General features: G+C 36.5%; 1 protein-coding gene and 1 long non-coding RNA gene across 11 annotated transcripts in view; one reads left to right on the top strand and one right to left on the bottom strand.

Moving 5' to 3' along the window:
• Positions 1 to 26506, top strand: part of ADGRB3 (adhesion G protein-coupled receptor B3) — a 463218-nt gene that overhangs the window by 345530 nt on the left and 91182 nt on the right. For all 10 annotated transcript variants that reach the window (XM_027713236.2, XM_027713240.2, XM_027713243.2 and 7 more), the window contains 3 exons: positions 11917 to 12043; positions 13676 to 13779; positions 17105 to 17207. In XM_027713236.2, the coding sequence (XP_027569037.2) occupies positions 11917 to 12043; positions 13676 to 13779; positions 17105 to 17207 (334 nt within the window). The remainder of the gene's footprint in view (positions 1 to 11916; positions 12044 to 13675; positions 13780 to 17104; positions 17208 to 26506) is intronic.
• On the bottom strand, positions 19891 to 24239 carry LOC120324785. Its single transcript, XR_005566356.1, has 3 exons — positions 24155 to 24239; positions 22332 to 22430; positions 19891 to 19946 (listed from the first exon to the last, which is right to left on the bottom strand). It is a non-coding gene; the product is annotated as an uncharacterized LOC120324785 (long non-coding RNA).

Genomic DNA, 26506 nt, shown 5'->3' with positions numbered 1-26506 from the left:
GACTTACCTTATAGAAGCTGTCCCATGTCTTCCAGAGATTCCTCTAGTTCCACTAGATCTGTTTGTTAGGAAGAGATCAGAACTGCATGCTGCATTCGAAATGTGGGCATACCGCAGACTTTTTTAGTGGCATAGTCATATTTTCTGTTTTGCTATTTCCAAAGCCCTGCAGAAAACTAATATAACTGAAGAACACATCATGTGCTTGACATGCTCAAGCATCTTTGAATTAAAATATACACATAACTTTTCTCCAATGCATAGTCAATAGAAAGATGTTTGCTTATATGTAATTTTAGATATCATTTAGCTGTCTGAGAGATCAAAATATAGTGCCAGGTTCTGATGTGAGTTATACTGAGGATACTCCGTTGAAGTTGACAGGTCCAATCAATATACAGCAAGCACTGACATGAAGTGAATTCATGACATTTCTTGAATACTGTATATGCACAGACAATTATTGCAATTGCTCTCATTATGTAATTTCTAGGAGATATATTCTAGCTAATAAACTTCGTGTACTAAGTAGTCTGTATATAATTCAGATCAAGTAGTGTAATCTAAATTAATTGTATTCTTTATTTATTGCACTTTTAAAACATCAAATAGTGTGAGAACATAACAGAAAGCAAATTACTTCAAAATGGAAGATGCTGTAGCAGTTTTTGCTTGCAATACTATATCTGACTGAAGGGAAAGACACTTCAGATTTGGAGTTTTCAACTAAAGCATGCCACATCTATGTGACACACCACAGACAGATAGACAGACAGACAGACAGACAGACAGACAGACAGACATCTTGAGATATGCCTTTCATGCCAATAAGAGTTGATTCCAGTCTGCAAAAACTGCAACATTAGTAAATACCTTTACTGTGTATGTTTTAGTTACACATATTTTCCATATGATAAATGATCTGATATAATGTAAACATCAAAAATAGTGTATGAGACCTCCATGTAGAGATAGAAGGAAATAAGTATAGCCCTGTATTTGGTAGCATTTTCTTTTGAACATAGAAATACTTTACCTTCACATTTTTATTTTGCCTTTTAGTCCTAGGGATGATCTCTGCCTTATGTTGAGATTCAGGATGACACTGTCTGTCTCTGTTTTAAGGCTTTCAGTTGAAAGCTGTATAATGTGGGTAGATCATTAGTGTATTAACATTGATTATTGTGGGACACTTTCTTCAGTCCCTTTTTACCACACCTGAAGGCTAAAGAGTATACCAGCTTTGTCACTTGACAGAAGACAAGCCCATTGCTACAACTGTTGCACCTGCAGAGTACTGGGTATTCTTCTTGTGCTGTTTCCCATAAGAAGATACAGAGAAACAAAAATTTTGTCAGGAGATGGAAGAAAGTGAATAGGCTAGTAATTGTTGTTCAGACAGACCTTTTCTTTTGCATCTAGTTAAGGCATATATTCCCCAACACCTTTTCTATCCCCTTTTTTTAGACTGTGAAATAAAAGCACTTGTCCAGCCTCTTAACCAATTTATTCAGTTTTTAATGCCAGCAGTCACATTTGTCTAAACAGACAATCTAGCTGGCGTGAGACTAGCAGAAATGGCTTTACCAGAGTAAGAGGACTTAAATCCTGTGTGGCCACTGTTCAATGTAGCAGATTTCTCTGGCAATTCTAGATATATGATCATTACAAATGCAAATTGTGTATTGCATTGTGAATGCATCAGACATATTGTACATGGGCACATCAAATTTGAAGCATGTCCACAGAATCCACTGGACTTCGTGGACCACAGAGCCTCCCCTGAAACACATGCCCTTTTACTATTGAGTCAGCACAATCCATGGTACATAAAGTTTACTGTTCAGACTGTCATTCTTTCCCCAGCATTTTCCAGATGAAATATGGAAGCATCTGCTTTCATATTTTGTGATGCGCGTGCCCTTCTTCCAACCACTGCAGTAGGCACACCTTGCCAAAACCACAGCAGAAAACTTTAGTTGTTATGTCCAGATTATCATCATCCGCTGGCTTTTTTTAAGGCAACACTACCATCACATGAGTGTGAAGTGGTATTAAAAATCATGTCAGTTAGCTGTAGTTTACCTTCCTGGGCAGTTGGTTGGTAAATACAATCACTCAGAAAGATTCAGATCAGCAGTAGCTCACATAGCTGGACTCTGAAGAGACTACATTCAAACCATTTTTAGTTTGGGAGCTAAGCAGACATAATAGTAAGTCTTAAGGTAATAAACCTTACTGAAAGACAAGAATGTCAGGACTAGGACCAGCTTAAAAGAGTCTAAAGTATACACTAAGGAGGTGTGTCTTGCATCTTCTTTTTCTTTAAACAAGAGGATCTCCATTTCCTAAATCTGTATTTGACTTCATTTGACTCTGTAACCACAGCGATTTTCCCACATCTTAAAATAAAAGTGAAAATTGTTAAGACAAGAAAGATGTATTACCTTATAGCATCATAGAATTTAGCTCTCTGTATTATAGAGTTTTCAGTGTATCTTACATCTATCAGCTTTAGCAACATCTGGGTTCTTTAGTTTTGGTTTTTAACCAGATAATAAAAACTATGAGAAAACCTTTTATTTATCTTTATTGCATTACATAACACAGTAGCTGGGGATATACAAAGTCACTGCATCTGAACTGCGTGCTCAGATTTGCTGCACTGCCACATTTTAATTAAGTTTCAGTTATTATATGAATTAGGGAGATACCTGCCACTCAGTCCTTAATGGACTTTGGGAGACCTCTATTCCAGTCACTATACAACTCCAGAGAATCGTAAATCCAGAGGTTCTTATGAGTTTTATGTGAAGCTGTTTTGGCCACCAAGTCTCGCTTCTAACATGCCCAGGAGAACCTTACCATTAACTTAAATGCTAGCCTTAACTAGAAGCTCATCTCTCAGTCATTCTTGACTGTGGCCTTTACTTAGCAGTGAATTGGCTGATACATAAAATGTGGACAGCGCATGTATGAAGACCTATACTACAGGTTTTTTGTCCAGTAGTTCAATAGTTACAAAGCTCACCCAGGACAGGATGAGACCAAGGTGAGGTCTCATCACTGCAAGATTAAGAACCTTTTCAGCAGGAATGAACCTCCATGCTGTAAGAATGAAATCTCCAGGCTGTAGGGCATTTTGGAGTAAGGAAGCTTCTCTAATTTCCTCTATTCACCATTAATCCTATTCTTTCATATCATAAGTAAATATTGATTGTCTGAAAGGGAAAGACTACTCTGTTCTACATGTTGTAGTTAAGGTTTTCAGTGAAGAAAAGATACCCAACTGAAGATGTTAAGCATCAGTCACTACAACTCTCACCTCAAAATGGCTAATTATGATGTCTCTGATCTCAGTCAGAAGCCAATAGCAAGCTATATGCCTTTGTCCTACTGAGGTATTTGTATCAAATGTGTTTTTAATGTGTGGCCTGATAACCAATAAAAGATTTGGTGCAGGTTCAGTCAGGATGCTGGCTGATTCACCAAAGAGAGAATAGGGAGATAAGGATTACTCTTATTGAAGCAGTTGTTAATTGGCCAGTCAGGTACACAAGATAACATCTGATCTAACAAAGAGACATCTCTCAGGAAGAAATAGAATACTTATTTTAATTAAAAGGGGTGGTCAGATTATCTCTCGAATAAGAAAGAAATCAATGCATTTGAAGAAAAACAGATTAGATCTGTTTAGGCTCCTGGGAAGGACTTACAAAAAAGGATTCAGTATAAAAAGCAAGTGCCTTACACAAGAAAAAGGACATAACCTGAGCCCTAACATATAGAGAAAATAGAACTCTTTATAAACTGAATGTTTAGGAAATCTTGCATAATAACAACTGGATAAAAGAGGAGACATACTGCTGACATAATCCCCATGTCAGTAGAGCAAATGTCAGTTTATTTTATTCCTTTTTGTTTATTTTTGTCTTATTTTATTTCTCTTTTTTATTATTATTTTTATCTTATACACATTTGTAACTGTGCCCTATTTTTTTTTATTGATTGTTTGTTTTATCTCAGTCTGACTTGAGTTAAGTTTGTTTTCGAAGTGCAAGGCGACAGGAAAAGGTCTTTACTTCTTTCTTTTAAATTGTACACTGAGATAATTTAACTCCAATTGCCATGACTCCACAGCATGTTCTTCAGAGAACCCACGGATAACTGTTGTAGGATACACAGTAGGATTGTGTAAGAGCAGCAGGTGGTATCACAAGATACAGAGGAGGAGATGCTGACAACTAGGAGGGTTCTTAGTCATGCAACTAAGATATGAAAGAACAAGTATGAAACCTGAGGATCTTCAGACAGCATGTAATACTGATGTTTGAATGCTCAATCTGCAGAGTAAGTAACACTGAAAGAAGCAGGAACTGAAACGCGAGTGCCAATCCCTGTCTTGCAGTGTGGCTACGAAATCCATACTTTGCTTTACCTGTGTAGTTCTGCATAATTCTGCTTCAACAAAAAGGGTTGAGAGTACTCTCAAACCCGAATGTGCTACAGTTTGGGGTTAGGTCATCCACTGCAAATCTGTACCTATTCAACACCCCTCACGCAGAGCAGGAAATGGAATTCATCTCTTCTATCTCAGAACCATTGAGCTGTTAGATAAAAGGGAGACTCTCCATTGTCCATCTTTGAGGGGAACCTAACTCCAGATTTTGAAAGGTAGTGTGTGAACATCTAGCTCTGAAGGAGAGCTCAGCTCTCTCATGTGTCACCAGAGCAATGAGCATCATTTTAGTGCCTGACCACTAAACATATTTGCTTCTGCCATTCTCATTTTGTGTCTTAACTTTTTTCCTTCATTATAATTGGTATCTCTGGAGCCTAATCCAAAGCACACTCTGAGGAGGCTGGACATGTACTGGTTTTAGTTTTATCTGTCTTTTCAATCTAGGATAGCATAGGATGTTGTAACAGTAACACTGGTGGAAGCCCAGCCGCTTTTCTTCCCCTCAGTTTTGTTTCACACTTGTTCCTCTCACTGCTGATCACAGCTGGCCTTGAAACTTGAACTAACAATACTATGCTTTATTGCCTGTCATTTGAAAGAAATATTAACAATAGCTACAACCGCCACCCAGGCTTTAACATTCTTAATTTCCAGGATAAACTTCTGAGCTCCTAATCTTTCCCAGCCCCTGGCAATATACAATTTACAAAGTTCCTTTTTGCTAGAAGGCCCCGTGAGTAATAGTACAGTGTGAAAGATTTTGTAGGTTGATCAATTGGAAAACACTGCATGACAATTTTTCCTTAGTTCATCATAAATCTACATATTTATTTATAGTCTAAACAAAATAAAATGAAAGATTTTACTGAGGGGTGTGCTGCATAAGAGTGTAGAAATTTTGTAGAAAATAAAACCTTTTGCTTTCCAGCTAGTCCTCAGAGATCAGAGGGGCTGGGTGCAGCTAGGCTTTATTTCTGCTTATAACCAATTCAGCACTATAAGCCCAGTGCATTCACTAAAATCCCAGATGCATCAGTAGTATGGGTCTCATTCTCAATCACAGATTCACAAATTGTGTGGTTTACCACTTCAACACCAGAATTTGGTCAAGGTCAATAAGAACTTTCATGAACAGATTCACAAATAATATGGTTTACCGCTTAAACACTGTAAGTGTGATCAAGTTCAATAGGAATTTTCATGAACACAGAATCACAAATAGTATGGTTTACCAATTTGACACAGTAAGTCTGGTTGAGTTCAATAAGAACTTTGCTTCCTGTAGTTTCTAGGAAATCATCTTGGGACTAGATATCCTGGAAGGGAAGTGTGGCCCCTGGTCTGCTCCATTCGTTCTGGAGGTCCATGAGGAAAAAAGACACAGTTCTTATAAATTCTCAACAGATGCCAACATCCTTGTATGCAGGAGGAATGCCCAGTACTTCTATGCTGCTTCTCTGAGAGTTTCTACAGGGTCAGACATAGATAAAGCTATGGAAAGTGATTGCTTTCCCTCCAGTTTTTAGTGCATGGATTCTCATCTTCGTAGGAGATTTTTCTCTATAAATTTGAGAAAGGCAGAAGAATGCTGTTGTTCAAATGTTGATTCATTAGGCTTTTTAAGATACAGAAACAGAGCTGAAGGATTGTCATTTGTCTGATGCTGTTCAAAAACATGGATGAATCCCATACCTCTAAAAATGATGTCTGCATGGTAGCAGTATTACAGAGGACCAGTAATCAGGAACTATACAGTAGGAGGCAGGAAACTTCTAGTATTTTTTTCACCCTGGTTTTGACTTATAATTTCTTTGGAATTTCCTTCCATTTTACACATTGATACTTGCAATATCCTATTAGTAGGGCAACTATTGATTACAGCACAGTTCATAGATATTGTGTGATAGATCATGTCCTAAACTGTTTGGAAGGGGAAGTATAAAGAGTAATAAAATATTACCACAAGCATTAATACTCACTTCCATATATCTCCCCTTTTCATGAATGATTTATATATAGCAGCCAAACAGGTAACCAAGGCAATTTTTGATCCTTTCCATGGACCTTGCTGTGAGCTGTACATTATTAGAAAGTTAGTCTAACAATGCATGCTTGTGACTACAATGACTCTGCTACAAATCCTACTTTTTAGGGTTTAATATCTCATCTGGTTTAAATCATATTAAAATAAAACTTGGTTTCCACCCCAGATACACATTCGTTTTACAAAAGAATTATCCATATAGGATTTATTTTTGATATAAAGATCAGCAAGAAAATTAAATTTTCAAAGATTTCTACTTTCTTTGGCAAAAAAAGGAATTCACAGATATGTCATTGAGGACAAATAAACAATTCAATGTCTGAATAGAAAAAGTGGCCTCAGTCTTCAGGAAAATGAAGTTTTCTAGTTGGAGATCCAGTCAAGATATTCATCACCCAGCTTTTTTTTCTGATACCACACAAATTCAGACATCCTTTTTGGGACATTTCAAGTATTTTAGACATGTAGTCATAAGGCGGTTATTTTTTTCCAATTTATTTATTTTCATTTCCATTATTTAATACATTGGATTTTCTAAGTATGTGAGGGGAAAGAAAGCCTTGGATCATAATGACATAATGTTAATCATATTAACAATTTCAGAGTAAACAATACTTTTTTAAAATGCAGCTTTATGTTTGACATTATTAAGGAAAATGTGTTTGCATCCACCTTTTCTTTGTGCTTTTTTTAAAAAATTATGCATACTAACAGTTAGGTCATGTCTCAGATATATGGACATGCACAACTGAAAGGAGACTCCTGCAGCTGAGCCTTCCCTCTGATTTCCTTGGGATTTTAGGTCCAGGTGTAAAGAAGTAAGCAGGTGTTGGAAGGACTTTATCTTCACTAATATGCCAGCTAGCACACCTGAACAGGATGTCTGTAGTCTGCTACTCATAAGGGCCATGAGCTTCTTTCTTACCTTTTGCTAGGCTAAAAAATTCTGATATCTGCATTTTCCATGTGCTTCTCATCATTATATATCATTATTTACTGAGAATAGAGTTGGAATACCGAAGTCTGTCCTGAAGGAAAAACAGCACCTAGTTGAACAGAAAAAAATTATATAAAAATATACATACTCAAGAATTAAACAGAATTAAAACCATCCCAGCAGAAATTCTTAACTTCTATGTAGTTTGCTTTCACCAAAGCTGTAATTAAATACCTAAATAACAGCTTCTTGCTGTTAAGTAATGTAACTTAATGATTAAAAAGCTTTCTTATCCTACTTTAACCACAGATATCAATCATCAAAGAAATTACTCAAGTGAGCTACCATCATATATGTATAGCAAGATGATAACTCTTTGCTTCTGATGATCAAAACCCAGGCAACTACTTGGATCACTAGTTGCCAATATGGGAAAAAAAGTAGTTAACAGTGTTCCTTCTTCCTTGTCTCACAAAATCTTCCTAAAAAAAAAAAATTAAATCTTTAATCTGAAAAACATTTCTTCAAAATAAACTAATAATATAGAAAGTGTACAATATGAGATGAAGTCCTTTATTGAGTGGGTTTGATAACAAAGCCATAACTGATTTTTATATATCAATATGTTAAAGTAAACAAAACAGTGCAATTAGTAAGATATGTTTATTATTATTTTTTTAAACAAATAAACAGTAAATGGCAAACCGTGTCATGAGACCAAGAAAAATACTGCAAAATAAGGGAAACTTAGTTGCTAGAATATCAAATCTGGCCTGATCATCAGTCTTGGCCAGATTGGCAATTGTGTCTGTGAATGAATTTTTTATTCTACAAATGTACTCCTGTCCTGTAAACTACATTTCCTTTGCAATATCTGAGAAAGTCATATTATCATTTTCAGTAGTGACCATAATTAATTTATAATGCAATATTGCATGTAACATTGTCAGAGTAAAATCCACATTTTTTCTTCTATATCATACATGATTAAAATTTTATGTATATCATTTGGCTATCATTTTTGTTGCATAGTATATTCCCAATCTTGATTAGAACTAAGAAGTTTATATTAAACTCTGAAAGGTTATTGAAAAGACACCACAATATTCCTCTAGCTGTAAGACTACTCTGAGAAGGACACACATGCAGGTAATATTGGAGCTGAGGGGTTTTATGATGCATATGCCATATTAGCCACAGAACCAAGAGCCCAAATTACACCCTACTTAGGATTTTTCCCCTACTTCCCCTGCTTCCCTCAGCTGCAGGATGACACAAGATCTGCAATGGTAAATCTATGCTTCTTGGGAATTCCTTTGCTTCTCTCATGGGAATTTTGCCAGGTTGATTAAATCATCCATAGCTCGGTAAAAAAGTACAAAAATTGCCAATAATGGGCATGAACCTTCATCTATATTTGATACATATTTTCAATTCAATTATTTCCCTTGATATAAATAGAACTTGTGTTAATAGTACCTGTCACTCCTTTATAGCTTTCTGCATAACAAGAAAGATCCACAGGAATAATAGGTGCCCTTTTGCATATTCATATGATCACCCTAAATGTTAGACACATAGTCAAAGAAAATCACACCAAAAAGGAATAAAGCTTCTAAATATGAGATAGATTCTGGCTGGCCCAGAAGAGTTGCATTACACGAGGGACCGATCATAAATGGAGGACTTCATAAGAAGTGTAGCATTGAGATGTACTAAGTATAACAGTTTTAACTCAGTATTTCCATTCCTTATTTACTTTATACCTAAACCCAAATACTTACTTTATGTCAACAAGTCAAAATTACCAGCATCTCTGAGCAAATTGGTAATCATGCATTTACTGTTTTGCTGGCATAAGTGTCATGCAACAAATTGCAGTTACCCTTTTCTTCTGGTTCTGCTCATTACTCCATCTCCTTCATGGACTTAGGATAACATTCTGTGGAGCTTCTGTCAGTGATAATTTCAACAGGCTACAAATATATATTTTTAATGAGGTTTTGTGGGGTTTTTTTAAACTGCATCAGTTAGAAAAGAGAGAAAGAACATATTTAATCACTGAATTTTCATCTGCTGCATATTCAAACACAGTGCTGTTATGCGAGAAATTGAAGTGTATCGCTGAAAAAAATGAACAATAAAATCTAAAAAGTGTCCATATTAGACTGACTCTGCTCCTGCCATGTCAATCATTGCCTTATTGTTGAATCCACTTAAAATACTTTCTTTATTTCAGTACTAAAATTTTCAGTAATGCTGAAAAAATTTTGCAAAATACGTAGTGTATTTATGGCTCAGCTACTGTATGATTAGAATTTTGTATTTGTGCAAGTGACTTGAAGAACAGAATGAGCCCCCTTAAACCTGCTGGATTGCCCATGGTTTATACTAATTTAAATATAGTTATAATTGTAACAGATGTTCTGTTTAAGACTAAACTGGTGTCTGTGATTGTCTACCTTTTATAATTAGAACTTGTCTAATTCTTATGCATTGGACACCATCTGTAAGGATTTAGTTCTAACTGGACATATTCTGCATCCAGTGCTTTTCAGCACAGGCTGAATTCAATTTATTAAATCTTATTCTCAGGATGACTAATACCATTCTTTTGTTTTAAAATATGTCAATTTCTCTTAAGCTATCAATCTGTAATATTTAATCAGCACAGATAAATGCATTTCATTTGGCCTTAACTGTGTGTCACAATAAGAGAAGAGACAGGAACGCTAATAAACTGAATTGTTTAAGTTATCCAGAAGATAATGCTTCCGAATTAGAATATGTAACTATATTTTTCAAAGTGGATGTTGATTTAGCCTATAGCCCTCTGAAAGACACAATTTGTGAAGGAAAGCTAATAAACCGCTTTAGTGGCTTGAAGAATTGGTGATTTTCTCTCAGTTGTTTCCCTCAGTTGCTGTTTGTTTCATTTATTACAGGATTCTGTTTCTAAGACAATAGTGTGTAGGGGTTACGTCTGGTGTGTTCAAAAACTAGTGGCACAAAATGCTGAGGTGGCCTGGGGTGAACTGCACTCTGAGAGCAGGCTTGGGATAACAAATTGCTTTTGCATGAGGGCCCTGGCATATAGAATCACTTATATAGGTGTGTTGTCAAGGCAGAGGAGGTGAAACAAGGGTGGTCACAGGGACTGGAAATTATTATTCCCCCACCTTGTTTCTTCCCCCCTTCATTTTTCCTTTTTTTCAAGCCATTTAGTGACCTGAGGTGAAATGGACAGGAATTGACAGCACACAGGCTGCTGCTGGCAGCAGAGTCACTGCAGTTGCTCCTTGGACATGGAAGGAGGAGGAAAAAAGAAGAAAGAAACCTAGTTGTTTTCTAAACATAATACATGTAAAGATAACATGTTTACTTTAGTGTAAACCAACCCCCTTTTCCCGTAGAAATTATTCTCTCCCCACCCCCACCCCCCCCCGGCAGTTCAGGAAAAAGGGGAGATGATTTTTTCTCTCTTCCTCTCCTTCTTCTTGCTCGCACAAAGAAAACGTGGGTTGATACCATTTTTATTGTTCTGCTGGGGTGGGTTTCAGACCTTGTATTAGCATATTGAATGTCTAATTGAATTCGGGGGCTGTGTTAATCATCTTGTTTTGTTTAAGGGTGGTTGGTGAAAGGTGCCAAAAAATGATTGCTTTGGCTTGGGGTTAGAGTGGTGCTGCCACCCCAAGAAAAAGAATCGAGAAGGGGGAGGGAGCTGGGGAAAGGCGAGTTGACTGAGTGATGTCTGGAGGGCGAACTCGTGTGTCTCTTTGGTGATGTGTGCTGCTGTACTGAAATCCACCCCTCTGCTGGAGCTAAGGCAAGAGTTGGAGGCATCTGATGCTGCCGTTTCCAGGGTGAAATTTCTAAGGCTGGTCGCTAAAAACAACAACCAAAAAAAAACCCCAAATCCTCAGCAAAAATAGCAGTCAGAACAGAAGATCCAGCATCTCGCGGTCCAACTGACATAACCCAGACAGACGTTTGAGAACCACATGGTTTTAACCTAGCCACACACACCGGGGAAGGAGGGGGGGGGAAGGGACTAAAAAAGACACTGCAACTACCGAACATCACATTTCTTACAAAAGGGCCAGGAACAGAGCCGGTAGGAAAAGGGAAAAAAAAAAAAAGAGAGAGAGAGGAAAAGCCTCCCCCTCTTCCCCCATGAGTTTTTCGCAGTGCTCTGGTGAGGCTCGGAGGTGGCTGGCAGCGCAGGGGGCGGCTGCTGGCGCGGCTGGCGGGGCTCGGCGCAGCGCAGCGCGCCCGGCGCTCAGCACCGCGGGGCCGGACAGCTCCGCGCCCCGCCCGGCCCGGCGCTGCCCCACAACAAGTACCGCGCCGCTGTCCGGAACTCCGCCGCTCGCTCCCCGCGCCTGAACTGCATTGTCTCCTCACCGAATCGGCCGTCAGGCGTAATTACCCCCGTTTCCCCCCACCCCCTCCTCTCTCTCTCCTTTGCAGGAACGACTCTTTGGGAACCTGGTCCACCCAGGGATGTAAAACTGTGCTTACCGATGCATCCCATACGAAATGCTTATGTGATCGTCTCTCTACCTTCGCCATTTTGGCTCAGCAACCTAGAGAAATAGTAAGTAACAAAGGGGGGAAAAAACCCCAGTTTTAATGCAAAAGGCAATGCGGGGGGGGGGGGGGGGGGGGGGGGGGGGGGGGGGGGGGGGGGGGGGGGAGCTGGTCCATCTTTCCTCTCAGGTATATTGCAGACGTTGCACTGAGGAATTGTTTAATATTGCAGGTAGGCAAATGTTAGTCTCCTGGTGTCTACACTGTCTCAGATAAATGAATTCCAGATTCTGTGATATAACTAATTCCTCATGAAATTTGCATGCTCTCGAACTCCATAAATATTTCAGAGAAAGCCTTATAATTGTGGTGAAAATGTGTAGAAAACTTTTGTATTGAACAATTAAGGGAATGTACAAGGCTTTATTATTGCTCTTGGTAGGAAAACCTTAGATACTGTAGTTAAACAGATTGCAGATCTGCATTGGACATTTTCAGCATAGATTTTCTATGTAGTCTGTTTATATGATGTAAGAAAAATAATCAAGTTTTCATGAGAAAGAGGGGACATTAAGTGTATAAGCAGACACTCCCAGTATTACTGAAAGTAAAAATAGCTAAAAAGAAAATATTTGTGAAGTTATCCTGCCTAGGCATAATTTAATTTTCCTGGTTTTGGAAGCGTATAATCAGAATCTTTTTAATAGCAAAGTAAATCAGTTTGGAACAAAGTGGTTGAAATAAAATACTACTTACTGCCTGAGATCTGGCCTAAAAGTGCATCTGTCTTATCTCCTTTTTGGGTGACAAAAGATATCTTGATAAATGTAATTTACAGTTCATCCCCAAAGCTTTAAAAAGCATTTTGGTAAACCAGGCACGATATCCTTTCAAACTTTTAGATCTAAATTTTTTCCATATGTATTAGCAAAACCCATGTCTATTTCAGGACATGAGCACATAAACCTACACAGTAAAAACCTGATCTGATATCTGAGGATAATAGTTTCTTTTTTAGAAGGGAAAGCTATTTTGTTTTCAAGGTCATTCATTTTTTTTTTTCATTTTGTATTAGTACACAGAGTACAAATGAAATAATTCTGATTTTGAGGCTTTTTTTAATGGAAGACTTATGATACTGTTGCCATAGATATCATGCCATTTCTTCTAGGCAATCAGGAGCCCAAGGAAATTAAGCATGTGAGAATAGTGGATTGAAGTCAAAGTTATTAAAAGTCAGAAAGTTTGGTAATTCTGCAACAAGCATGAATCAAATTCTGGGACAAATTACTGGATGATCTTTAATATATTACAGTGAAACCAAGCTGTTTGTTTAATGCACAATCCTAAATATTGCTACTTCTCAAGAGAAATGTATCTTTTAATTAATGTCTACTGGGGAGTCATTTAAACTTGTACTACTGCCATAGTCTCCTGTTACATTGTAATATTACTATTTCATTTTTTAAAGTATCATGCAGGTATTACAAGGCATTTTAAAGCTCAAAGGCCTCTGAGGAATGTATTAAGCAGATCTCAGAGTTATGTATGGATCAGTTTTGGAACTAAGTTGATTTCTGCTTCATAAGTAGTATTACTGAAACTGTCTGCGACAATGTGGTTGCTTTTTTTCTTTTAACTTGTTGTTTTAATTGCTGGAGGATGTTTTTTCTTCATGGTTGTCTGTTGTAACCTACAGATCATGGAATCATCTGGTACACCATCAGTGACCTTAATAGTAGGCAGTGGTCTTTCATGCTTGGCTTTGATCACCCTAGCAGTTGTCTATGCAGCATTATGGAGGTATGTGATGGATTAAGAAAGCTAAATGTAAATACATAGTTATATTTAGTTGAATTGAAATTTAGAGAGAGCATTAGATGCAACATTTATTGTTTAGAACATTAAAAAAAATAAAAGCAAAATGTAATGCATGTTTCGATGCCTGAATTTATTGATGTGATTGATCAGTTTTACTGTCTTGGCCTACTGGTGATGTATAGCCCGTTCTTCTCTTTCCCCTCTTCAGTGTGAATGGTATTGCTCTTTTGGTGGAGTATTCATAGATAAATAACAACAGGATTCTTATGTATGATATATTTCATGTGAGGCTTCTGGCCTGTACCTTTAACTGCTTTTTCTCCATTTACATTTTTAAACAAAACTTATAAGTGATAAAATAAACATCAAAGTGGCACATCAGGTATTGAAGATTTATGGAGGTTTAGTCAACTGGTTTTGAATTTAATCAGATCAGTTATAAGTTTGAATAATGACCACAAAATTAAAAAATCTTAAATAGTGAGGTGGTACATTCCAGTAATATTTCGATCCTGATTTTACAATATTAAAATATTATATTGATTTAAAAGTGCAATAAATATTTATGGAGTAAATTAATTTGAGAAGTCAGGAGAAATAGCATGATGTCTTAGTGCAGAAGAAACACAAAATTAAGTTGAAAAGTCATGCAAGTGAACATGGATTCTCATTTAACTTTCTTTCAATAATAATAATAAAAAGGTTCTTATGCAAGTAATAGGGAACATGGGGATAAAATAATAATTTTTAGAGTAATGTAAAATCAACCAGTAGAATTCTGCTTGATAATTTTACACCCTTTTCTCTTACACTTTCTTGTGTACCACAGAGACTCATAGGATTAGACATATATATATTAAATAAGAATATCTAGTTACATAAGTCATGATGGAAAGAGTATAAAAAATATCAGCTCTTATCTGTCAAAACTACGAATGAGAATATTTCAGGATATAATTCCCATCTGAAGAACTATAGTGTTATTTTTGCCCTCCCTGATATATTTAGCACTTGGATAGAAATACTGTCATGCTCAGTGGAACTGATCTTCTCCATTATTTAAATTAGACATAAGGAAGAAATCTTTTACTTTGAGGGTAGTGAGGCATTGAAATAGGTTGCCCAGAGAAGCTGTGGATGCCCCATTCCTTGAAGTGTTCAAGGCCAGGTTGGATGGAGCTTTGAGCAACCTGGTTTGATGGAATATGTCCCTGCCCATGACAACAGGTTGTAACTAGATAATTTTAAGTTCCCTTCCAACCCAAGCCTTTCTATGATTCTATGATTCCATTAACTTCTAAGCAGGGATAAAATGTTATGTGTTATGGATTTAATGTGGATTCTGCATCCAAGTTAAGACGGGATAGCTCATATAGATCTCAGTGTTCTATCAGGGAGATATTTTTAAAGAATTATGACAGCTGAGTGGCATGTCATTTGAATCATTAAAATATGTCTGCAATGTGTTTCTTCAGAGCACATAGTAAACAACCATAGGGAGAAGATAGACACTGAGACTTATATGTACATATACTTGTTTTTATAAATCTAGGGGTAGGGAGAAATCTAATGTTTTGACCCTATGTCTGCATTTATATTTTGGAACACCCACCTTCCCTTTGAATGGCAGGACCTCTTTAGAAGTGATATGAGTTAGATGTATTCTGATCCATAAAAGGCCTGTATGAGCATTCTTTTATGGTTCATTGATTTGATCCCCCAACTGAAAATTCAAACTGAAAAATAAATTCAGTATCAATCAAATATTCATCTGTCCTTTTCCTTTCCCTTCCCTTTTTCTTTTCCTTCCCTTTTCCCTTTCCTTCCCTTCCCTTCCCTTTTCCCTTCCCTTCCCTTCCCTTCCCTTCCCTTCCCTTCCCTTCCCTTCCCTTCCCAAACCTTCCCAAACCTTCCCAAACCTTCCCTTCCCAAACCTTCCCAAACCTTCCCAAACCTTCTCTCAATAGTGGACTGGCAGAAAAACCAAAACCTTCATAACTTAATTCAGTGCTGAAAGCTCCCGCTTGCACTGTATTTACTCAAATACTAAGGTCCTTTGTAGTCTATGGATACTCAGTGTTGGGAACTGATAGTTAACAAGTTAGAAAGTTGCAGCATGCTGTCTATGTGAACAAAGGCATTAGACTTTCTGTATTTGTTTGCCAACACATAGAACTAGCCTTAAGAATGTTGCTATATTTTAAGAAAAGATGTGGATTGTGGTATCAGGGTTGTTATGTATTTAACTAAAAAAGTGTAATCACTTGTATCACTTGATATATCAGCAAAAAGGACTACAATTAATTTCACGTCCAAAACTCAGCCTTTCTTGTGGGCTCAGCAGCCTTTTCTGTGACTAGAGTATCAACTACAGGTGTACAGCTCAGGAGGAGACAGCAATATTAACTGAACTCCAGTGAGCAGCATATAGAATAGGTCATAGAATATATAAAGATATGGCATGGTCTTCAGGGGAACTGAGCCCGCTTAACTTTCATTTATTTTAGTAGTCAACATTTACTGTTAATAGCTCTAAAAATCAGGTCAGAAAGCTACTTCATTTGAAACCGTGGTCATTCTCATTCTGTTCTGGAGCATATAAAAGGCTGTATACAGAAAAAGGCATTTTTAAGGAAATATGTGATAAGAGTTTAAGACTTTTTCATCCTAAACATACATGTAAAATGAATATGATAAGTTTACAAGAGAGACTGTGATGCTTTCTGCTATAATTTAATCTTTCTGTACAGACATAGCTATTTTTTTGGCATTCAGTCTTATGAAGATATTACAGTACTATTGTTTCTCCCCAAAAATTATTTTATGAATCTCTTGGAACATCAAGAGCAATGTTATTGTTATCTCAATAGTGTGTTTCAAAATGCACTGCCATAGTATCATCAACAAACCTTCACCTTATTTATGCATCGTGGACCAAATCTTCTGTTTATGTAAATCACCATATTTTTGCTGAAGATAGTAATTATGAGTGGTCTATGCCAGCTGTGGATATTCCCAGGGATGAGCAGAGAGCATAAAACATTCCTTATATGAATGCATGCAAGCCCGTTACTTATCAGTATGGTGTTAGAACAGTGTTGCCAGCAATTTCTAAAAGAATCGTTACATTACAACCAATGGTTGTAATGTGATAGGTCTCTGATACTTTCTGAGCACTTGAAAGAGAGGCACTTCTCTTTCATAGCATCTTCAATATTTAATGTAAGAACTGCATCAAAGTTTTGTATAACTTACTAGTTGTTTTCCTTTTAGAAAAGTTGTACCCTCTCTTTGTTTATTTAAACAGGTACATCAGATCTGAGAGGTCAATAATTCTAATCAATTTCTGCCTGTCTATTATCTCATCAAATATCCTTATCCTGGTTGGACAAACTCAGACACATAACAAGGTATGATGATGCATTGTATTGAATTTGCATTTAAAGATTGATATCTTTGTTTTATTTGTGTTTAGCTTAAAATAATTACATACATTTAGTCCTATACTCATAGGACTCGGTGGTTTTGGTAAAATATTAACAGACAAGGGAAAATATTTACTGTCTTTCATAGTCTTTTTTTCCCTTCCAAAAATCCCTTTTGGTATTGTTCCCTCTGGATAAGCTGTGTTCTCTGTGGTAGACTTGTGTTTTATAACTAAATTTCAAAGCAAAAAAGTTCAAAGACTCAACATCAAAAGCACAAATTCTGGTTCATTATAATAGTTGTAATAGGATTGTGCTACAGTGTTTTTGTCTTTTTATTAATACACTGGTACTCGAAAGGCAAGTAGGAATTGCTTAGAAATTAGACCATGTTTCTCGAAAATGTGCAGAAACAGACATCATGACAAGCCATGGAACTGTTAGATCTCTGACTGGTGTAGCTATAAGAAAGTAATAAACCTGCATACCTTACTGATATATTGCTGATTTATTGCTAATCTGTTCTCTGAACATAGTTGTCATTTGTCCCTGTTCTGTAGAGCAGGATTGCCAGTGTTTTGAGGAATCACTCAATGCGTAGTGATGATGGGCAACTTTCAGAAGCGACAATAAACGGTTGCTTAAAAGTAACTATAACTACAGGATTGTTTGGAATAGAAAATAATATGTAATTGGTTAATTGGACAATATGTGATAGAATGCTGTTAAGTTTTGGAGTAAGCAAGTTTTTGTAAAGTTGTTTTTTTCCCACTGTGTTAAACTACTTAATGCACTGCTTATCTTAATTTTTCCCAATATTGAATGAAACATATTCATCCTCTGCTATAGGATAACTGGTTTTTCTACAACACACCTGTAATTAATAATTTTTTCTTTTTAAATAACTGCTTAGAAGTTTAGCTGCCAAAAGTCTCATAAATTCAGTGCAAGTTACATAGCTGTACTTTGTAAAACATCCCCAAACCAAACATATTTATTTCCAACACATAATTTGACAAAATTATTGAAATTAAGATATCAATATGCTTTTAAAGTTTTGAAAGTATGTAGAGTGTCACGTGAAAAGAGACAGGAAAGAAGAATTTTCTGTCCAACCTGTATTAATTTATATTTTGTCTATCAGTGTCCTCCTTTCAGGAGATCAAAGCCTTTTAATGTCCAAAAAATTCTGTCAGTGTCTCACATAATGAGACCCTTCACTTATAAGATTCGCTGAGATGGACAGGACATTTGGTACCTTTTTATATAAGGACTGCACCGAAGAGCGGTAGAAAAACCCCTCAGCAGGTTTCTCCTATGAGTTATTTCACCATCGACTAAACTGTCAGCACCTAAAAATGGACTCACTGTAACAGTTCATGAAATAACATGTTTATTAATGCAAATTTGTGACAATTTATCGGGTTTGCTGTGTCTGGAATAGGGTCTAACTGCAAAAAACCCCCACACCTAAACTATGTAGTAATAATAATAATAATAATAATAATAATAATAATGCAAAGCATAGGCACACACGCTAAACAAAAGCAACTTACAAATAAGTAAGGCAACTTACAAAGAATAGGTAAAGCAAAAACTTAAGCACCCTCCCAAAAGCAAAAGAACTAACAAAGAATAAGTAAAAATTTTAAAATGCTATGGAGCAAAAGTAAAATTAGTATATATGTATAAAGCAATCACTCACCCCACAGTGTCCCGAGAAGGTGCAGGGAGAAAAGGCAGCCTGTTGGTTACCTCCACAGAGTTGCTGGAACTTCTCCCCGATTTTTGCTTATGTCCAGTCTCTTTTTATACCTTATTCTGTAGGCAGTTTGAGTGTCTATAGTCAATAAACTAATTTTGGGGTAATAGATGAAATAGGCCCAAGGATCCACTTCCTGAGTTCTGGCAGCGAGGATGTTCAGAAAAAAGGCCATGTTATGTCCATATCCCTCCTTTCTTCATCTTAATCCTTTTATCAGTTTCTGGGAATGTCTCCCCAGGTGCAGGGGTTTTTATAGGAAACCATCAGGAACCTTTTTCTTTCTTTTGTGTGGCCTTATCTATCACCTTACAGTAGCGGTGCAAATGAACAAAATATGGATTTGTAGAAGAAACCCATGTAACTCTCACAGATTTTATTCAGGGGAAAAATAGTCAGAAATGTGCTAGCAACTTCAGCATACCAGCATGCTGAAGATTAACCCTCCCTGGAATTTCAGCACTGACACGCACAGTCATATATACTATTTTATTATGTATTTCAAGAAAAGATATGGTTCAGTAGCTGAAGGTTCCTGTGTATATTGCCACTGTAGAATCAGAGTTTGAGGGTAGCAGAACAACTGTTTTGGGTAACACACTCCCTAGATATGCTGTCAGCCTTTCTCTGATGCTTGACTCAAGGAACTTTGAACCAAAATATGCTCTTAATCCAGTTCCTTCTATTAATCTTAATTTATTTGAGCTCTCTCACTTCTGCTCACTTCCGAACTCCTGAAAGCGCAGAGATATTGCACTGACACATTTCTGAGGCCAGCAGATCCTAAAAATGCAGATTTTCAAAGGAAATAATTGACAAAAAAAAAACCAAACACATCACAAAGTTTAGATTTTTAATATACAGCCTGAAAAATACCACTTTTTTCTACACTTGTCTTCTTTTTGAGTCCACATCTTGCTTTTGATACATCTACCACCCAGGACCTTCTAGCCAGGGAGCACCTATAATGGATCAAGGCCAGAATACATTTTTTATATCAAGGAAGACATTCCTTGTAACAGACCAAAAATATTTTTATCAGTGTCCACTGATATGTGAATATATTGTAGCTCCAAGAGGCTGGCCTGTGAATTCACCATCAACAAAATAGCCAGCTAAAGCCACTGTTTAGAGAAAACTTACTCAAATGAAAGCAATCAGTTCCGGGTATGACTTCATTGTGTTTGTAAGTAGGGATATGTTTAGGCATTAGATGTGTTTGAATTCAAGTTCTGAATTTTTTATTTTCAAGATCATATGTCACCCAAAGAAGCCAGTGTTTGATTTTTAGTCCATAGTTCTAGATTGCAATACTGACATCTGTAAGAAAAATTATGTTTTCATTTTGCTGAGTTGGAAAATTAAATCTGTACATGGAAACTTTAGAAAGAAAATCAGGTCATGACGTGTGGTTTAAGATTAAAAACATTTTAGGTTTTTTTCTGAGACTTTTTTATTTACTAGAAGTCAAACCATGTGGGTTTTTAGTGTTTGTTTGAAAATTTTGGAAGAAATTTTGGAAATATTTTATTAAGACAATGTAATATTCAAGTTATCAAAAATTGTTTGCTGAATAAAGGCTAAAGTAATTTTTTATGGCGAGAAGATGAGCTCTTTTTTTTAAAATGTATTAGAGAATATTTGATATATATGATATGCCAAGTTTGAGTTTGTCTATTCTGTTCCATTCGCATTCTTATGTTCATACTATTCTCAGACTATTGGGGCACTTAGTTAATGTCCACACGATGCTGTAAATATTCACAATACTGAAGCATATCCTTTTTTTTCTGTGCTTTAGTTTGGCTCTGGGTTTAAATTGTCCCTAGCTCTCTATTTGAGAATATCAAAGATATATTTATAACGAACAGCATATTTTCGGTTTGTTTGCAGTTTGTGGTTTTCTTTGTCTGTATTAAATACTTCACCAACTACTTCTATTTTATATTGAAAGCTCAATATATCATTCGTGTTTCCACAAAAGCTTCTTTTAGTGAAGGCTAAGTGAGTTTGAATATGGCATTCCCTTTGGTTCAACTAAGTTCTGGCTTTTTTCAGCAAAAAAAACCACCTCCCATGGATAAAAATGGACAAAACATCTACCAAGGATATGTAGAAGGAATTAACACTTTCAAACAACCATAATTTTTCCATTTCTAGTATTCCCTTTTTAAAAGTTGCTTTTTTTCTCCAGTTTCAATAACTTGAGGATACCAACAGTAGACCAGATATCTAGGTCATGGGGCTTTTTAGCTTGTTTTGGAGTAGTTCATGATGGCAGTCATGGAGGGAAGTAGAATTATTCTTGGAAGATTTGGATTGGGATAGCAAAAAAGTCTTTTGCAAACAGAAAAGCTTTGGTCCTTTATTCCTTATTAGCCAAACATGTTGTGCATTTTATTGAAGGACACAGCTGAGAAATGTTCTGATTTTTTCATTATGTTTTCCCAAACCTTTCAAAACACAGAACTTTATTCAAAGTTTTCTTAATGCTTCAGATTGTGTAAGAGATTTCATTTTTTTTCAGATCCTGTTTTGAAATACAGGTCACTGAAGGCTGAAATTACAAAAATATTATGAAAATAATTATGTATCTTGTTTAAATTTAGTTGGTGTTATACTGTACATGAGAAGCATATTAATTTACTTTAGTATTTCTTTCTGTGTCTTTTTTTCTTTCCAGTGTTAAATGTTAGCCACATAATTGCTTTTAAATTTGAGGATATGCAATTCCTACTACAACTGAATTTAGTTTTAATGCTAAAATTAAGTCTCCTTAATTAAGGAAGGGTAAAACTTCTCATTTATAACATAACTGCTCAAATATCTGTTATTTCACAAATGCTATGAGATGTTCCTGACATCTATAAAAGCATTACATATTTACTTGGAAGAGACTGAGGTTTTTTTGAGGAAATATCTATCAGTGATTTGTAGCATTCACTGTATTATAACTCTTGCTATTTTATGTTTCCTAATGTTCATATTGCCATCAAGAATTGTTGTATTTCTTCTATATGTGGACCTTTAATGCTTAAGCTATAAACTTTTACTATGCTTCTGATCCCATTTAATGAATAGATTCTCTACCCCCATAAGTTATTGATTAATATTGTGTGGATTTTTTCATAAACTCTCTCTCATTTTGCATACATCCAGAAAATACCCTGGTTTTTTCAGTTTTGCCTTAAACACATTAGCTGTTTGATATAAACAGTTCCAGTATATCTGTTTTTTTTTATGAAGAAAACAAAGATGAATACAATTTAAAGGAAACCATAGAATTCATTACACATATGGGAAAAAGTTAATTATTTTCTATATAATCTGTTTCTGACTGTACTTACTTATTGCTGAAGTTGAGGTCACTTGAGAGAAACAGTCATATTTTTAAAAATGCCATCAGACTCAGTACATTTTGTTAGCCATAGTCAGGTTTCTTGTGCCTATCAAGGAAAGAGCAGGGAAGATGTTAAGGCAAGGTTTAGTAACCCTGATATTCTGTGTCATCCCTCTTTAATTGCAATATTCAGTTTATTATTCTTGCTCTTATATTTTGAAATGCATCTCTTAGACCATACCTGAAAGGATATGAAAAAGGCATGTCCTGACCACCTAAAGCACATAACATAACCTTGATAAATACATTGTAAACAAGCAACAACCCCATAAAAATTTGTAGATAATAAGATTAGAATGTTCACTAAATAGACTGACTGGACAAAAATAAATCACTTCTAGTATTTTTTAATAGAGGTGTGAGGCTGAAAGAAGCAAATAGAAGTCGAAAGAAGCTTAGAATCCCCAGCGTCCCATTCCCATAGCACTCTGAAGTAGCTGACTGCGTAACTAGAGCTCCCTCAGGTTTTGAGAGGCAGTGGGTGGTGGGATCCCCTGAGAAATCTGCAAATGTTCAGGTGATACTAATGCTGCCTCTAACCATGTGGCTCTTGCCCCATATCTGCCACTGCCTTACAGATGCAGGCATCATGGCAATATATTTCCTAGGAAACAGCGGGGGAGACCTAAGAGCAGATGGAATGAACAGAGAAATGATGCTAACACAGCATTAAGGTTGTGTTAGAAAATCAATGAGGGAATTCAGTATATCAGGCAATAGCACTCCATATTTCAAGTCTTTCTGGAGAAGTTCAAGGGAATATCCTCCATTTAAGCAGCTGAAGCCCAGGAAAATATATCCTTCCATTTTTTGCCAGTATCCAACTTCCAAATTAACACCTACTCTGCTGATTGTCATCTTTTTCTTTGTGTAACAGCTTTTTGAGCAGCTGACCCAGAGAGTGTCTGATATGGGTCATTCATCCCAGAAACATACCAATAAATAGGTCAGCAGTGAGAGCGCACTGCACCACACACATCTGTCTGCTCTGTGTTTGGAAATTCAGAAACAATCAAAAGGAGAAGAACACACTTAACTGAATAACTATTACAGGAGTAGGTCTGTGTAAGCAATGCTGTTTTACCATGCTAAATTCTGACAAAACCTGTTAACGTCAGCTGAATTAACTACCTGGTTTTAGATTCTCAAAAGAACCTCTGGGAGCAGATCTTTCTTACCCAAGATCAGTAAACATGGTAATTCATGTTACTGTTACCTGCCTCAGAGAAGAAGGTAACATTCTTCTCAAAAGTGCCTGCCAGACCATGTCTCAGTGTATCAACATTATCATTCATTTTGCTATATCTAAACAAAATGGACATTTTCATTGTAAGTGGGTTACAGGGAAAAAACTGGTTAGATATTAGGAGCATGTTTTCTCTGCTTCCAATCCCCAGAACCTTTTAAAGCGCTTTGCGAGCTATTTTAGAATCGTGGAATTGTTCACGTTGGAAGATCTGTCCAACCTCATTCTCAAGGCAGGGTCAGCTGTTCAGTCAAAATGGGTGGTTCAGGGCTTTATATAGTCAAGTCTTGAAAACCTCTAGGTGTAGAAACTGCGCAGCTTCTTTGGGAAAATTGGTCCACTGCTTGACTGTCCTCATGGTCACAATGTGTTTCTATATATTTGATCTGGACCTCCTTTTGTTTCAGCTGATGCCCCTTGTTTTTTGTCATCTCACTACGCATCACTGTGAAGAACCTGGCTTCATCTTGTCAATGACCTCTCTATAGGCACTGATAGGTTGCTCTTAGATGCTGTTAGCTTACCCTTTCCTGAGGTAATCCTCTGCTGTCCTACTCTTCCCAAAATTGTGGAGGTTTTCCTCCTTGCTCTTCAGGAGTTGTTTAGAGTAGTTTTTTCTCTTCTAGAATTCACCCCCACAGCCCTAGGGGAAAATAGCTCATTCTCTCACAAACACCTGTTTGAATAATTTCAGACAATCTGTTGATGATTCAAGCAGCTATTTTTGGGCTTCACACCTCTTTTCTATTTCTCTTTTGCTTATTTGTTGAATTTCAGTGGAAATAGAAAAGCAGTCAATGGGAAATAGATCAATCTACAAACAGTTAAATGTTCATGTCTTTCACTTGCATAATCTTATTTTTAAGAAAGAGGAAACAATAAACATTTCTAAGCAACAATAGTAAAAAGGATTTTTAAATGAAATTACCATAGCAATTGACTTCACAAGACTAAAGGGTCTAAGTAATAATGATAACAACAGCAACAAAAAAAACAACATTAATTTACTTGGTTATTTTCTTTCTAATATAAAAGTTGAATTTCCTATGGATTTTCATATGTGAGTTACCATTTTGTAGGCATAGAACCTCTTTGTCACATAAACTGAAACAGATACAGAAACACAGTAGGATTTTTTTCATAGGTATCTGGTGAAAAAATATGTTAAAAATTACAACTCTGAGATAAATGCAATGAAATCTTATGCCCTACTGCAATGATTAATACATCATTACTCTTTCTGTATAACAGAATGAAACATAATAGAAAGTAAAATCTCTTTTAAAGGACTATCATTTAACAAACAATAGTGTAAATTTGGTGCAAAATATTATCTACCTATTATACTGGATTTTATTTGTACTTCCCTACAACTCCCTGTTGTGTCTGCATATTTTCAGGAACATATGGTATGCTTTAACCTTGACATGCATTATGAAGTTCATTCGTACAGTTTTGCATTTTTTTTCCTTGCATTTTCCTAGGTCACAGTTTTTAGGCCTCTATATCTTGCAGTCAAACCAATTGAGAGCATTTTATCAGGAAATTACTTTATTGGATTGGTCTGATTCTCAGATTGGTCTGATCAGAAGCTGTAAAATAAGCATTTTTTCCTTAACATTACACATTTCACTCTGTGAAAGCTTTGGGGCTCATTCCTGTGATTCTTATACATGAAAGTATTCTCCAGCCCTACATTTACTTTAGAAATAGTGTCACACAGAAGTTAGGAGAATCAGGCTCAGCTATGGTTCAACAGTCAGTATGAAAATGAATCATGGGGTGTGTGTTTGTTACCTATGGTGGAAGTACACTCAGTTCTGAAAACAAAGCTTGTTAGTGAATCAGTTCACTCTTTATGCTGGAGTCCCTCTTGCTTTTGCAGCAACTGAAAAAAAAAAAAGAAAGAAAATGAATCATGTTTTGCTAGATTAAATCAAACTAGTCCAGGATGCTGTTTGAGCAGCAGCCAAAAACAGCCACTCCAGAAGTACAAGAGGCTCTGCCCTTGGCAAGTGTGAGTTAACATAATCTGTAGATTATTTGGTTGTTTAATTTGTGATTGATTTTAAGTCATGACCAAAATAAACTTTCTCTGAAGTGATAATTGTTCTCAGGTGCTAAGATTAAAGTCTGGATTCCAGTGCCTATGTCTAGACTTGTTTATTCTTTTTCTCTCCTCTCCCCTCCTCTCCTCTCTCCTCCCTTCCCCTCCCCTCCCCTCCCCTCCCCTTCCTATCCTCTCCTCTCTTCTCCTCTCTTCCCCTGGTGAATCTTGTCTGCTTGGCTACAAGTAGTCAGGTTGCAACAGGAAAAGTAGAGCTTCGTTCTCATTTCCATTTTCTCTCTTTTCTACAAGGTGATAGTAAGTGAAATTTCATGGGAACTGGGACAAGCAGTATGCAAATCTCTGTTCTAGACTGAGACTAACAATCAGATAGAAAGATGAGGATGATCCCACAAATTCTGATCTTTCCTGCTTTTTCCTTCTGAGAAAGAAAATGTGGTCACTGTGGGCTGAACTCAATGAAGTCAGCAATCACCAAGCATGATCTGAGCATATTTATTACATCATGAGGAAAACCAATGTTGTTAGAGTCACTGGATCACAGCAGGACTTCATCATGGGAGATGTGCTCAGCTTGTCAAAAAAAGGGACTCCTAGGTATGATTAGGGACCCAAAATTATGCACCCAGCATTCCTCTTGGTGCTAATGTAGAAGGCTTGTAGTGCCTCTAATTTTAGACTGCTGCTGAAACATGACCTTTTTATACTTGTTTTCTTGGACATGCATGCTTATTTTGTTGAGTCTCACTGAGTCACACCATAGACATTAAGCCTGGTACTGAAAAACTGACAGTAACTGTGTTCTAAT

Source organism: Pipra filicauda, unplaced genomic scaffold (genome assembly GCF_003945595.2).
Source record: "Pipra filicauda isolate LSUMZ 115617 unplaced genomic scaffold, ASM394559v2 scaffold123_size2130275_pilon, whole genome shotgun sequence".
Taxonomy (NCBI): Eukaryota; Metazoa; Chordata; class Aves; order Passeriformes; family Pipridae; genus Pipra; species Pipra filicauda.
This window is presented reverse-complemented; position numbering and strand designations above follow the sequence as displayed.